Below are 14,049 nucleotides of genomic sequence, written 5' to 3' on the forward strand. Positions count from 1 at the left end.
AAGTAAGTCTTGGAGTCAGAGGATTTTATAACTTTTGGGGAGGGTGCGAGTTAGGTAAGAGTCGCCCGTGGACGTATGTTGTACCTTCAGTTTCCTCTGTGGGACAGCCTCCCAGTCTACCATCCGGAACCAACGGTGCCGTTTGACGTCATCTGCTCCATTCTTTAAAAGAAACACGTGTCATTGTGTCATCAGGGTACAGAATTTTGACAGGGATGGGAGAGAAAATATTGTGAAGGATCTGCGTGGTTTTTTTTTTTTAGGCATGGAAACAAACAAAAATGTTGGCGAGGTTTTCAGTAATTGTCCCTGGAGTGTGACTTATTAGGGAAAACTCTCAATAAAGTTAGGTTTGTTTTTTTGTTTTTTTTTTAAAGCATTTTCCTTCCTAGTAGAAATAGTCATTACACTCACGTGTGTGCTAATCCGGAATAAAGAATATAGCGTATGCCCTGGCCAGTGCGGCTCTGGGGTTGAGCATTAACCCATGAGCCTGGAGGTCACCAATTTGATTCCCGGTCAGGGCACATGCCCAGATTGTGGGCTTGATCCCCAATAGGGCGCGTGCAAGAGGCAGCCCATGGATGTTTCTCTCTCATCAATGATGTTTCTGTCTCTCTCTCCTGCTCCCTTCCTCTCTCTAAAATCAATAAAAACATATAAAGCATAACCGTGGGCCAGCCTCTCAACATACAATAAGACAGACAACAATTCCTAGATTTGTCACCCGTTTTCGTCTTGACAGTTTTCTTTGGTATTTATTACCCTCGCCAGACACAGACACCGAGGTTCCCTAAATGATGACATTTGCTTCAGTACCGTCCAGCCAGGGAGTCTCATGAAGACGACCTGAGGGGTGTCCAACTTCAGAGATCTCAACAACCGCCCAAGATGACCTTCCTGGGTAACAACTGAGCTAGAGTCTGTCTGCTTCACTCTCCAAGTGGGGTGCTGACGGCCAGCTGGCCAACACCGATGTCATTCTCACTTCTGAAAATCCCTCCCCCCCCAAATTTTCACTTTTGGCAACCTTTTTAATCCATTCAGTGTTGAAATTTGTAAGACAGAAACTCATGAGTTCTGTAACAGAGGAACCAGTGGGTCTGAACCTGACACCGCATTTTCAAAATGCGTATCGTGATTTTTTTTTTTAACGTTTCCATTTTAGTCTCACCCACAGGAAAGAAAATTCGCAACGACCGCAGCTGCAAAACGAAAGAAAGGCTGATGGGAATCGTGTCACCTTTTATCGGATCTTATTATCCTGACAACTCTTCTTTTGCTATTGGAAAAAAAACTTTTTCCATCCACACCTAAGTTCCACAGCAAAAAATCTGTTGATTGTTACCTCAAGGGAGGTTGAGAGAAAGCAAAAAAGACTTGGAGTTTACTCTCTAGTAGTTCAAACTCTAGTACAGATACTAAGATATTATGATATCTGCATAGATGATAGATAGAAACATAGACAGATGGGCAGGTAGCTAGCAGATAGATAGATACATGATAGGTAGATAGATAGATAGATGATAGATTAGATAGATAGATGATGATAGATAGATAGATAGATAGATAGATGATAGATAGATAGATAGATAGATAGATAGATAGATAGATAGATAGATAGATAGATATAGATAGATAGATAGATAGATGATAGATAGATGATAGATAGATAGATAGATGATAGATAGATAGATAGATAGATAGATAGATAGATAGATAGATAGGAAGAAACACAGACAGATGGGCAGGTAGCTAGCAGATAGATACATGATAGGTAGATAGATATAGATGACAGATAGATAGATAGATAGATAGATAGATAGATGATAGATAGATAGATAGATAGATAGATGATAGATAGATGATAGATAGATAGACAGATGATAGATAGATTAGATAGATGATAGATAGATGATAGATGATAGATAGATGATAAATTAGATAGACAGATGATAGATAGATTAGATAGATGATAGATGATAGATAGATGATAAATTAGATAGACAGATGATAGATATAGATGATAGATATAGATAGATGATGATAGATAGATAGATAGATGATAGATAAATTAATTACTTTACAGTCATTTGCTTGTTTGCACACAAGAAGAGACGGGGTATAGACCCAGTTGGATTTGGGGCACCCAGAAACTCAGACTTGAAATCTGGCCAGTGATTCAACATTTACTCTGTGCCTCTGTTTCTCTCTCTACATTGAAATGCATGGTGTCGAGTGACAGGGACTCATCCCGGAAACCCCTTAATACATAAGGGAAACACACACTCACCTTCATGTTTCCAAGGCGCCGTGTTCTGTCCACCACGAGAAGTTTCTTAATGAGGTCTCTGTTTGGAAAAAGGAGACAGAAAATTTAAAAAAAAACAAAACACCAAACATATATATCTTGATACAGAGCCGAGCAAGTCAACAGCCCGAAAAATCTACCCACACGACAGATGCATTTGGACAAGCGGCTCCATTTCTAGCATTTTCTGAGCACTTTCTGGCACTCCTTTTTACCGCTATCAGTTCCTAAATAATTTATGCCAGGCTGGGTTTCCTGTACACCGCGGCTGAGCTCGGGGGGGGATAGAGGCTGATTACATCTTTGTATAGAAAACAGGATTTAAGACTACGAGACGTGCACTCTGTAGGCCTGTTCCCCACAGATTGCTGGCGGAAGGGACTGGACAATAGACGTGTGTCCAGTAAGGTCTGGGTGACATGGGAAAGTACCTACCTGTCTGTCAGTCACACCTGGGAGTGGCCAGAATAGGTGTGTCCAGTCCAGAAGCAGGAAATCTGAGCTGCATATGCTCCTAAACAAAGGAGCCCCTTCTGTGGCTCTCCTGGGACTCCTGTTGCAGGGGCTGAGCTCTCACGCTCTGCATTTGCCGACACGGCTCATGGACTAATGGACTTTTAACTACCCCAATGCTCCATCAGACCCAGCTCCACCACGGATCGGACGCTCTGGACACTGGCCCTGCTTTGGGCTCCGCCGGAGCCCCCAGCTACACCTTTTCCAGGACTGGTTGAAAGGAAATGGGACTTTGGAAACCGAGGGATAGAACTGACCAGAAATAAAAATCGCTCATGTTCCCGTGCAAGTCTTAGAAAAATTCCTTCTCTCAAGATACCCCAAGGACCCCACTCCCACCAGCGAGGGAGCAATTGCACCCGCCCCCAATGCTCAGGCAACAATGACGGTGCGAAATAGCGAAAAGGGGATCAGATTGATGAAGGTATCTGGAAAAACCAAAAGCATTCTTATATATATATTTTAAAAACGTAGTCCCCGCCCCCCTGCTCATCGGCATAAAATTAACGAGTTTCAGACCGAAAGATGCATTTCGTTTTGAGTCAACAAAAAAGTTCTTGAAGCGAAATTGTCCATCAGTAAAAATCTGAGCGTGAGAAAGGCCTTTGAGAATAGCCCTGGCCGGTGTGGATCAGCGCTCAGAGCGTCGGCCCGCGCGAGGGTCTCGGGTTCGATTCCCCGGGAAGGGCGTGGACCTGGGTTGCAGGTTCGATCTCCAGCCCTGGTCCGGGCTGGTGCAGGAGGCGACCCATCGATGTGTTTCTCTCTCCCATCCTTGTTACTCTCTGTCTCTCTCCCCTTCCCCGCTCTCTAAAAATCAATGGAAAAAAATATCCCCAGGTGACGATTAACAATAAAAAAATGTAAAATATGAGAATCATTCGAGCAGGAGAGGAAAGTCGGACTCTGCTAAACTCATTCACGCGGATGCCAACCCCAAAATGAGCCGGGAAAGGGGGACCGTCTATGTGCTAGGTACCCGAACGTCTCTCCCGTCCAATATAACAAACGTATTTATGGGCTAATTGTCAGTGTCGTGAATCCCAAAAGGCATCGACGACAGCCAACGCTCCTTAACAGGTTAAACAGTCTGAAAGCAGATCAATGAAAGCTTTTTCTGTGCCCGTGGAAAAGGTGAGGGTCCAAATACTTCCAACGCGTCACCCTGAATAACACACTGTGCTCTCCTGCTGGGCAGATGTCTGGACAGGGATTTTTTTTTCTTTTGATGTTTTAAAAATAAATACCCCCCTACCCCCGAATTCCCAAAGGCCAGGGAAACCGTTCGACTTACTTTACATTGAAATCCAAGTGCCTGGGGAAATCTATTTTGCCGGCAAGAATTTTCTGATAAATGCCAAATGGGTTGTCGTCAAAAAACGGAGGGAACCTGTCGGAAACAGAAACGTTTATTTTTAGCGGGCATCCGGCCTGGAGAAAAGAAACCCGCGGGGTGACCATGGCGGTGGCCGCTTCTCCAAGGCGGGCCTGAGTTTTCTCTCATGCAGACTTCTCTCGCACGCAGCTTAAAAAAATGTCATTTGCATGCCCTGGCTCAGGGGTTGAGCGGCGACTTAGGGTCCAGGAGGTCAGGGTTCGATTCCTGGTCAGGGCCCGTGCCCGGGTTGTGGGCTCGATCCCCAGTGGGGGGCCTGCAGGACGGAGCAGCCGATCCATGTCTCTCTCTCCCTCTCCTTTCCTCTCTCTGAAATAAAAACAAGATATTAAAGAAAAAAAAAATGTTACTCCCATGCCCTGGCCGGGGTGGCTCAGTGGTTGAGTGAATTCATCACATCGGCTTCTATCAAGTTACCGAGCGTGGCAGCCAGACTGTAGGGTGCGGGGTAACCCAGTCCCTTGCTTGCATTTGTCCTGTGCATCTTTTCTGAGCTCCTACTATGTGCCACATCCCGCCCTGTGTGTAAAATATACAAAGACGTCCATTCGTGGTCCGGTGGGGGCGACTTTTTTTTTTTTTAAATATATTTTTTAAATTTTTTATTTATTTTAGGGAGAGCGGAAGGGAGAGGGAGAGAGAAAGTCATGGATCGGCTGCCTCCTGCACGCCCCCGACTAGGGAGGGAGCTCACAACCTGGGCCTGTGTCCTGACCGGGAATCGAACCCTGACCTCCTGGGTCGTAGGTCGACGCTCAACCACTGAACCACACCGGGCAGGCTCTATTAAAATTTTATTTGTGCTCATAATTCGTGATATTATTATTTTATTATTATTTTAATATTTATTATTATAATATTATAATATTTATTATTATATATATACCTCTTCTATTCTTATATTAGATTAGAAATATTTTATTTTCTAATATTTAACATATTCTAATATCACAATATATTATATCCTAATAATAGTCTAATAATTATTTATATAATAATCCCAATATAGTAATTTTAATGTATCTTAATATATTTTAATTCTATTTTAACAATTTTCTACTATAGTCTATCAATATTATGTTCAACAATATACTGTGTTCTAATATCATATTTACTAATAATATGGCATATTATTATGTTTTGTAACTTTATATTCGACCCTAAGAATAAAGTAATAAAGACAAAAACCCACGGACCTCATTCTATAGGGTGCCCCCCCAAAAGGTAGACACACTTTAACAGCTCATAGCTCCATTTTGAAAATGAAACGCGTCTTAATAAACGCTGCCTTTTATTAATGATTCAAAAGTCTGTGTCTACATTTTTTGGGGGGACACACCCTGCATTTAAATATCATGGGAGCCCAGGACTCGCGGATCCTGGGGCAATGCTGCTCCCTAGTGGCCACTGACGGTCCGGGTGGAAGCTGCTGCTGGCCTCCGAGGGGGCCGGCCCCCAGGGTGCACATTTACAGCCACTGTGCGATCTTCACGGGGCGACCCCGGGCCTGATGTATTTCGGATGCTACACACACCGGTGACAGATGGACAGACAGATACGTCCTAACTAGATGCGCGGTTGATGTACACACAGAAGGATAAACACCGGTGATCAGAGACCACACTCTGTCTGGCCACAGCGTCCACGCAGAAAAAGGCCTCTTTTCCACGTTTCTTTCCAACCTCAAGGGAAGGTTTCCGGGTACAACTCTGTGGGCTTTGCCTGCATCAGACAGGTGGGGAACAGGGTCCGTCGTTTGCTACGACAGGGAGTAAACTCAGCATGTCTGAGGCTCACGGATGCTGAAGGAAAAAAAAACAAAAAAAAACAAGGGAAAGGGGGGCCTGGGGGGGGCAGTAGAGAAACAGCTCATCTGACAGCCTCCAGAAAGTGTCCTGGGCACCTCCCGGGCCGGCTGTCGTCTGTCTGTCTGTCCCCAGCACCATCGGAGACAAGAAAGAGCCTTTAGCTCACAGCAGGAGGATAGGCCCCCATGCCCAAGATTCCTAAGCGTGGGTCGCTCGCTTTAGGTTTCTGGTCAGAGAAACATCAGACCTGTCTTTAGGCGTCACCCCCAGACTTGATTCATTTAATCCTGATGACACCTTGACGAATGCTCGACACCTTCACGAATGCTCGACCCCTTGGGTATCTGGACCAGGAGGAGACGTGACCTTCCAAATCTCCTCCCACCCAAGTCTGGGGTTTCGGGATAGCACCCCTTCTCTCCTCCCTGGCAATGCTGTTTGCTCCCATAAAGTCCCAAACCGCATTTCATTGATTTATGTTTATCCAACAGCTGCATTGCCGAGCTTTAAAAAGAAGTCATGCGGCCCAGCTGGCGTGGCTCAGTGGTTGAGCGTCGACCTATGAGTCAGGAGGTCACAGGTTCGAATCCCGGTCAGGGCACATCCTGGGTTGTAGGCTCTTCAATCCCCAGTAGGGGGCGTGCAGGAGGCAGCCGGTCAATGACTCTCATCATCAATGTCTCTCTCTCCCTCCCTCTCACTGAAATCTATAAAAAAATAAATAAAAAATGAAAGAAAATACTAGTGTTGATTTGGTTTAAATCTCGAATGTCAGCGTTACCTTTAAATTTCTTTGAGGAAGGCGGGGCGCTGGTAGAAACAGGACAGTAACTGTTTGTATCGCCCGTCAATAGAACACACATCCTCCCACTGAAGACTTTTCTTGTCGTCATTTGTGAACTTGGTTTTCGTAATGACACAGGGGGTGGAAAAATTACTGAGTACTCATGACCGTCCGCAGTGGGAAATCTCGGTGGGAACCACACCCCAAGAATTTGGAGGCCGAACGAATGCACCATCCTAGGGGCTAATGGATCAGGGCAAGAGAGCAGAGGACGAAAGTCGGGGGACGCGTTGACTTTCCCCAGAAGCCATTACTCACCCCGAAAGCATCTCAAATATGAGGATGCCCAACGCCCACCAGTCCACGGCTCTCCCGTGGCCTTTGCTTTGGATGACTTCAGGGGCCAGGTACTCAGGGGTTCCACAGAGTGTCCACGTCCTGGGGGGAGAGAACACAACCCACAGAACTCAGCGGTGATTGGCAACGGATGGGTCCCTATTAGAAGGGTTCATGGTGTCATTGTCTGACCACACCCGAAACCAATAGAAAATAATAGCAAATGTCCACCGTCGCTGGAAAGTAAACAATAATAATTCCCTCGACTTATATACATATTTGAATATTACATATATTTTTATTTTTAATTACAGCTTCCATTCAACATTTTTCTGTATTAGTTTCAGATGCACAGCGAAGTAGTAAGAAAACCATATACTTTACAGAGGTCCCCCGATATTTTAAGTTACATGCCTATCAATAATCACTTTATTTTATTATTACTTTTTATTTTTTTGTTAATTCTCACCTGAGGATATTTCTTCCATTTATTTTCTTTTTTTAAGAGAGTAGAAGAGAGGGAGGGAAAGGTAGAGAGAGAGATAAACATGGATGTGAGAGAGTCACATCGACTGGTTGCCTCCCGCGGGCACCACAATTAGGGGCAGGTAGCAAACCCTCAACCCAGGTTCATGCCCTTGACAGGAATTGAACCCGAGACCCTTCGGTACATGGGCCGATGTTGGCCAGGGCTCAATAATCCCTTTAAATGTAAATGCATTAAATGCCTCAATCAAAAGACATAGGTTAACATAACAGATAAGAAAATGAGACCCATAGACAGTCGAACCTGGGCTCTTCAACAATTTAATTCGATCCAGAAGGCAGATCGAAAAGAGATTTGTTGGAAAACTGAATCATTTTCTCCCGTTGGAAATAATTTAAATTGAATTAATGCATTCCAGAGTCCCAGATGCAAAAAAGACATGAACATAGTTACAGCACAATTTCCTGAGACGTTAACAACGTGAGGTTTAGCGGTAAACTGAGTCAGATTCGTACATTCTCTCCTCTGTTTGTCTCCTGAGAGATTGTACAGCTGTCAGAAAATGTTGTCGGGCCGAGAAATTATTATTTTTTGCTTTCCCACGTAAACTGATCACACAGCGATCAGAAAGTGTTGTCGGGTTGAGAACCGAGACAATTTTTCAGCTTGGTCGAGATCCGAATTGTCTGAGCATTGGAGACGTTTGAGAACTGAAGTTCGACTCTCTATGGTGTCTCTACAGGACACCCAGCTCAGAAAGAAACAAAATAGAAATATATTTGGCTATTTTTATTAATTGGGTAAAATGACTGCCAAGGGTGACTTTTGTTGTTAAAAAATAAAATTAATAAATGACTGTGTTGCCCTGGCCAGTAGGGGGCGTGCAGGAGGCAGCCGATCTATGTTTCTCTCTCTCTCTCCCTCTCCCTTCCTCTCTCTCTAAAATCAATAAAAACACGTAAAAAATTTTTTAAAAATAATAAATGACGGATGTCAAAATTGCCAAACAAACAAAAAAAACCCACCCACTAAAATAAAGTCAAATTCCTTAGGGGGAGAAACAAAACAGAAACATGAGCGTTGGATGTTACAATAACCTAGCTGATCACAACTGATTCACTATCGCCCCCCCTTGGACAAAGCCGGTAGTATTGTCTCAGCTGGTTTGCTCTCTTGCAAACACCGTTAAGGCCAACAGAATGTACCGTGTGGTCTCGTAGGCATTGCTACCCTTTGTCACTGCTGCTTACCAGGGTTACCCAGTAGCTGAGAGCCCACAGTCCTCGTTTTCCTGGAAAATAACATTAAAAAGAGTGACTGAAGCGTGCTCTCGATAACTCGGTCTCCGTGTGCCCACTTCAGGTCTATGTGGGTAAATAAGCTAATTCTCTCCTCGGAGGGGAAAAGTCCTGTGAACTGTCTTCTCCACCTGCTTTTGCAAAGGTTTGGACGGTTTGCAGCGCTTCTGTGGGTTCGCTAACATTTTAAGTGCGTCGGAGGCTACTCACATTTAAGGGAAACCAGGGTATTTGGGGTTTAAGTGGGACAGAGAGCTTCCGAAAGGATTTTCTCTGCAGAGGCATCATTTGCAAAATATTTAGCTTCCAGCTCCACCTAGAGGGTATCTGGGTGAATAGCCAAGTGCGCCCCACATGGATGGTGGAGATTTCTGGTTATGTATTTCGTTGGCTATTTTTTTTTTTCCCACTGGGGTCACCCCCTTCCCAGTGCTGCCTCCGATGTCTCTTTTTTCTTTGGACTTAAAAAGAGCTACGACGTTGAATTAACATCTATAGGTTTGAGTCATTTCTGCTCACATCTCCAAATGTTAAGCTCTCAATGTTTTTATTGATTTTTTTTTTTTTTTAGAGAGAGAGAGAGGAAGGGAGATGGAGAGATAGAAACATCAATAACGAGAGAGTCATTGATCGGCTGCCTCCTGCACGCCCCCTACTGGGGATGGAGCCTGCAACCCCCGGCATGTGCCCCGACCAGGAATTGAATCAGAGATTTCTTGGTTCATGAGTCAATGCTCAACCACTGAGCAACACCAGCTGGGTGGGTGTTACTATTTTAGATTCTACACCTAATGGGACCTTACAGTATTTGTCTTTCTGAGTCTAGCTTATTTCACTTATTAGCATACTGATTATAAGGTCAGACTATCCATGGAGTTACCAATGGGCATCTAATATACAGTAAGGAAATATAGCTTAAAATATTGTAATAATGCACTTAAAATTGACTAAGTTATCACAATCACAGAAAATATTGTAATAATGCACTTAAAATTGGCTAAGTTATCACAATCACAGAAAAGATGGTACCTGTGTGAGGTGATGTTTGTTTTCATGAACTTGACTGTGGCAATCATTTCACAATGTTTATTAAATCATCAGATTACACACCTGGTAGCTCATCCAAGGTCACCTGCATCTACCTGGAAGCCTAACTCCTCGCTGAAATAAAGACCAGATGGAGGTGGCCGCAGGTAACTGTACCTGCCCTAGATACAGGGTCTCCACTTACATTTGGAAAGGTGAGTCTCTTTTTTTGGCTCCATCCTAGCGTAAGGGGCAGGGGCTGTATACATTTCCAGTCTCTAAGTTGCCTCAGGTAGCCTGACACCTGGTTAGAGTAGGAGATTCGTGCAAAACCCCTCAAATCATCCGGGATGTGTGGAGAGGCATAAATTGCTGTAAAGAGCTTCAGCCTGCAGTAAATATGTGACGACGAAGGGCTCTGGGTGAAACTGGGAGACCGCTGGTTGGTGGACACTGTGAATTATCCATGACCCTGGCCTTATCTCATTTTGGTCATTTGGCTCTTGGAGAGAAAGCAAGGTGACACCATCATCACCATCATCGTTCTCAGCTTGCTCACTGTTACCAATTCCACACTAGGGCAGAGGGGGGAGACCGTGTTAGCCAAGGAAAGAGGGGACTCTCCATAAAGTAGAGATGGCAAACGCTCATGTGTTCTTAATCCCCCAGTTGCTCTCCTTGCCATTTGTATGGGAGTGAATTGTATTCCCCCAAAAGTCCTCAACCCCATTCTTGTGAATGGGATCTTATTTGGCAATAGGGTCTTCCAGATGTCATCAAGTTAAGATGAGGTCATACCGGATTAAGATGGGACTAATTCAATGACTGGTGTCCTTATAAAAAAAGAATTGGGGGGGGGGGGCTCTGTCATTTGAGGACACTCTGAAGAAGAAGTCACCCAAAATTCAGGAAAAGAATTCTACCTAGAATTGGCCAACACCCTGATCTTGGAGTTCAAGCCTCCAGAACTCTGAGAAACAAATTTTTTATAAGGTTATCAATCCTATGGGATTAAGATCCCACCCTCATGACCTCCTTTAACCTTTATCACCTCCTACAAGAATTATCTCCAAATATACTCACACTGGGGGTTAAAGATTTGACACATAAATTTTGGACAGGACACATTCAGTCCATAACAGTGGTAATGATGGTGACAGTCATGATGGTGATGATGATGATGGTGATGGTGATGGTGATGGTGATGGTGATGATGATGGTGATGATGATGATGGTGGTGATGGTGGTGGTGATGGTGGTGATGGTGGTGATGGTGATGATAATGGTGATGATGGTGATGGTGGTGATGATGGTGATGGTGGTGATGGTGATGATAGTGATGATGGAGGTGATGATGGCGATGATGGAGGTGATGATGGCGGTGATGGTGATGATGGTGATGGTGATGATGATGGTGATTGTGGTGATGAAGGTGATGATGGTGATGATGGTGATGGTGATGATGGTGATGATGGTGATGATGATGGTGATGGTGGTGATGGTGATGATGGTAATGATGGAGGTGATGATGGAGGTGCTGATGGCGGTGATGGTGATGATGGTGATGATGGTGATGATGGTGATGGTGATGGTGGTGATGATGGTGATTGTGATAGTGAGGTGATGATATTGATAATGATAATAACAACAGTGATAATGACAATGAAAATGATGGTGATAAAGTCAGAAGCACCTAATGTCTACTCAGTGGTAACCATGAGCCAGAATCTGTTCTAAGGAAACACTTTCCAATGAGCAGATCCATCCAGTCTTACCAACAAGTCTATGGGATAGAAACAATTTTTCCCATTTCACAGGTGAGCAAAGCAACACCTACAAAGGCAATAACAACCCAAGCTCACCAGCTTAGCAGGACCACGGATCCAGTAGAAACAAGTAACCCTATGGGCACCTTTCATTCCTACCCGCTGCTTTGCGGTGCTCCCATTAATGGAGATTCACGGTAATGGAAAGAAGTTTAGCCTAGATGTTGGAAGGTATTAGCACTTGGCACTTGTGGGAATGTGGCAAGATCCTGTGTTTTCTGAGTGTAAAGTGATATATTTTTTAAATATATACTTTGGCAGTTAGTTCTGGAAATATCAGGGGGACCACTTTGCAAAGTATATGACTGTCTATTTACTATGCTGTACACCTGAAACTAATTATGAAAATCGACTGTAATTGAAAACAAAGAAATAAATTTTAAAAAATGCATTGGCACCACTTGAGGTCACCCCAGGCCATGGTTTTGAAAATCTTTTAATATAGTGAAAGAATAAACCATGTATCTCATCAAAGACAGTATTTCTAGGTCACCAGATGACTGATGAGGGAAAAGCTACTTTTTTTTAAATGTTTGTGTTGATTTTAGAGAGAGAGGAAGGGAGGTGGAGTGAGAGAGAGAAACATCGATGAGAAGAGAGAGTCATTGATTGGCTGCCTCCTGCATGACCTCTACCAGGAATCGAACTACTGACCTTTTGGTTCATGGGGTGATGCTCGACCCACTGAGCCACACCGGCTGGGCAGAAAGTGAATTTTTATAGAACTCCAGCTAAGAAATGGAGAAAGGGTGACCAACACCAAGAAGATAAAAGAGATATGTGCAACTCCGTGTTCATTGCAGGGTCACTCACAATACCCAAAATATGGAAACACCTAAGTGTCCACTGACGAATGAATGAATTAAAAAAAAAAAAAAAATGGTAGACATAGGCAATGGATATTATTCAGCCATAAAAAAGAAACTTTGCCCTGGTCAGTGTGGCTCAGTGGTTAAGAATCGTCCTGGGCACCAAGAGGTCGCTGGTTCGATTCCTGGTCAGGGCACATGCCGGGGTTGTGGGCTCCATCCCCAGTAGGGGGCGTGCAGGAGGCAGTTGATCTACGACTTGCTCTCATCATTGATGTTTCTCTCTCTCCCTCTCCCTTCCTCTAAAATCAATAAAAACATATATATGTGTGTGTATATATATATACACACATACATATATGTATATATATATACTTTCAACAATAATATATATATGTATATATATATATGTATATATATACTTTCAACAATAAAGATAGATTTTTATAAAAGAAGAAATTTTATCATTTGAGACAACATGGATGAGCCCAGACAGACAAAGATAAATACTATACGATCTCAATTACATGTGGAATCTTTAAAAGAAAAAAAAAAACAACTCACAGAAACAGAGAACAGATTGGGGGTGGCCAGGAGCAGAGGTTGGCGTGGGGTCCAGGGGTGGACGCGTCACTTACTTGTCTACCAGCTTCTTCGCGAACCCGAAGTCGGTGAGCTTGACGTGGCCGTCCCGGTCCAGCAGTATGTTCTCGGGCTTCAGGTCCCTGTAGACGATCTCCTTCGAGTGCAGGTACTCGATGGCACAGATGATCTCGGCGGAGTAGAAGATCCCCGCGCTGCTGGAGAAGCGGCCCCGGTTACGCAGGTAACTGAAGAGCTCCCCGCCCGGCACGAACTCCATCAGCATGTAGAGGAAACGGTCGTCGTGGCAGGTCCAGAACCTGCGGGAGACGACACGGTGAGCGAGGGATGGGCCTCCGAGAGACACGGGGTGCAGACGGGCATGGATGCGAGGAAGGGGCACAGGTGGATACCAAGGTACAGGCGTGGGGAGGTGTCAGGATGGGGCACAGGTGGACATTAAGGTACAGATGTTAGGATATTCATACAGACGGACAGGTGCTAATTAATATCTAAGTATTTCCAGATGTTAAGATGTGGTTAGACAGATGTTATCGGTGTAGATACATTTGAAAATACAGAACAGGTAGAAGTGATGGCATGCATGGAGATGCACATTAGGATATGGGTGTCATGCCCGGCTGGGCCTGGCTCAGCGGTTGAGCATCGACCTAGGATCCAGGAGATCGGGGTTCGATTCCCGGTTGGGGCACAGGCCCGGGTTGCGGGCTCGATCAATGACTCTCTCACCATTGATGTTTCTATCTCTCTCTTTTCCTCTCTGAAATCAATAAAGATATATTTTTTAAAAAATAATAAAATAAAATAATAAAATATAAAATAAAATAAAATAAAATATAAAATAAAATT

At 44.1% G+C, this 14,049-nt stretch overlaps 1 protein-coding gene across 1 annotated transcript in view; it reads right to left on the reverse strand.

Moving 5' to 3' along the window:
* The window catches only part of LOC308552014 (cAMP-dependent protein kinase catalytic subunit PRKX), a 45,572-nt gene that overhangs the window by 10,575 nt on the left and 20,948 nt on the right, over window positions 1–14,049 (reverse strand). The window contains exons 3-7 of the mRNA XM_081126969.1: window positions 13,236–13,499; window positions 7,134–7,253; window positions 4,122–4,217; window positions 2,294–2,351; window positions 85–162 (exon numbers count right to left, since the gene is read on the reverse strand). Of these exons, the coding sequence (XP_080983095.1) occupies window positions 85–162; window positions 2,294–2,351; window positions 4,122–4,217; window positions 7,134–7,253; window positions 13,236–13,499 (616 nt within the window). The remainder of the gene's footprint in view (window positions 1–84; window positions 163–2,293; window positions 2,352–4,121; window positions 4,218–7,133; window positions 7,254–13,235; window positions 13,500–14,049) is intronic.

The sequence above is a fragment of the Miniopterus schreibersii genome, assembly GCF_964146895.1.
Source record: "Miniopterus schreibersii genome assembly, chromosome: Y".
Lineage (NCBI taxonomy): Eukaryota > Metazoa > Chordata > Mammalia > Chiroptera > Miniopteridae > Miniopterus > Miniopterus schreibersii.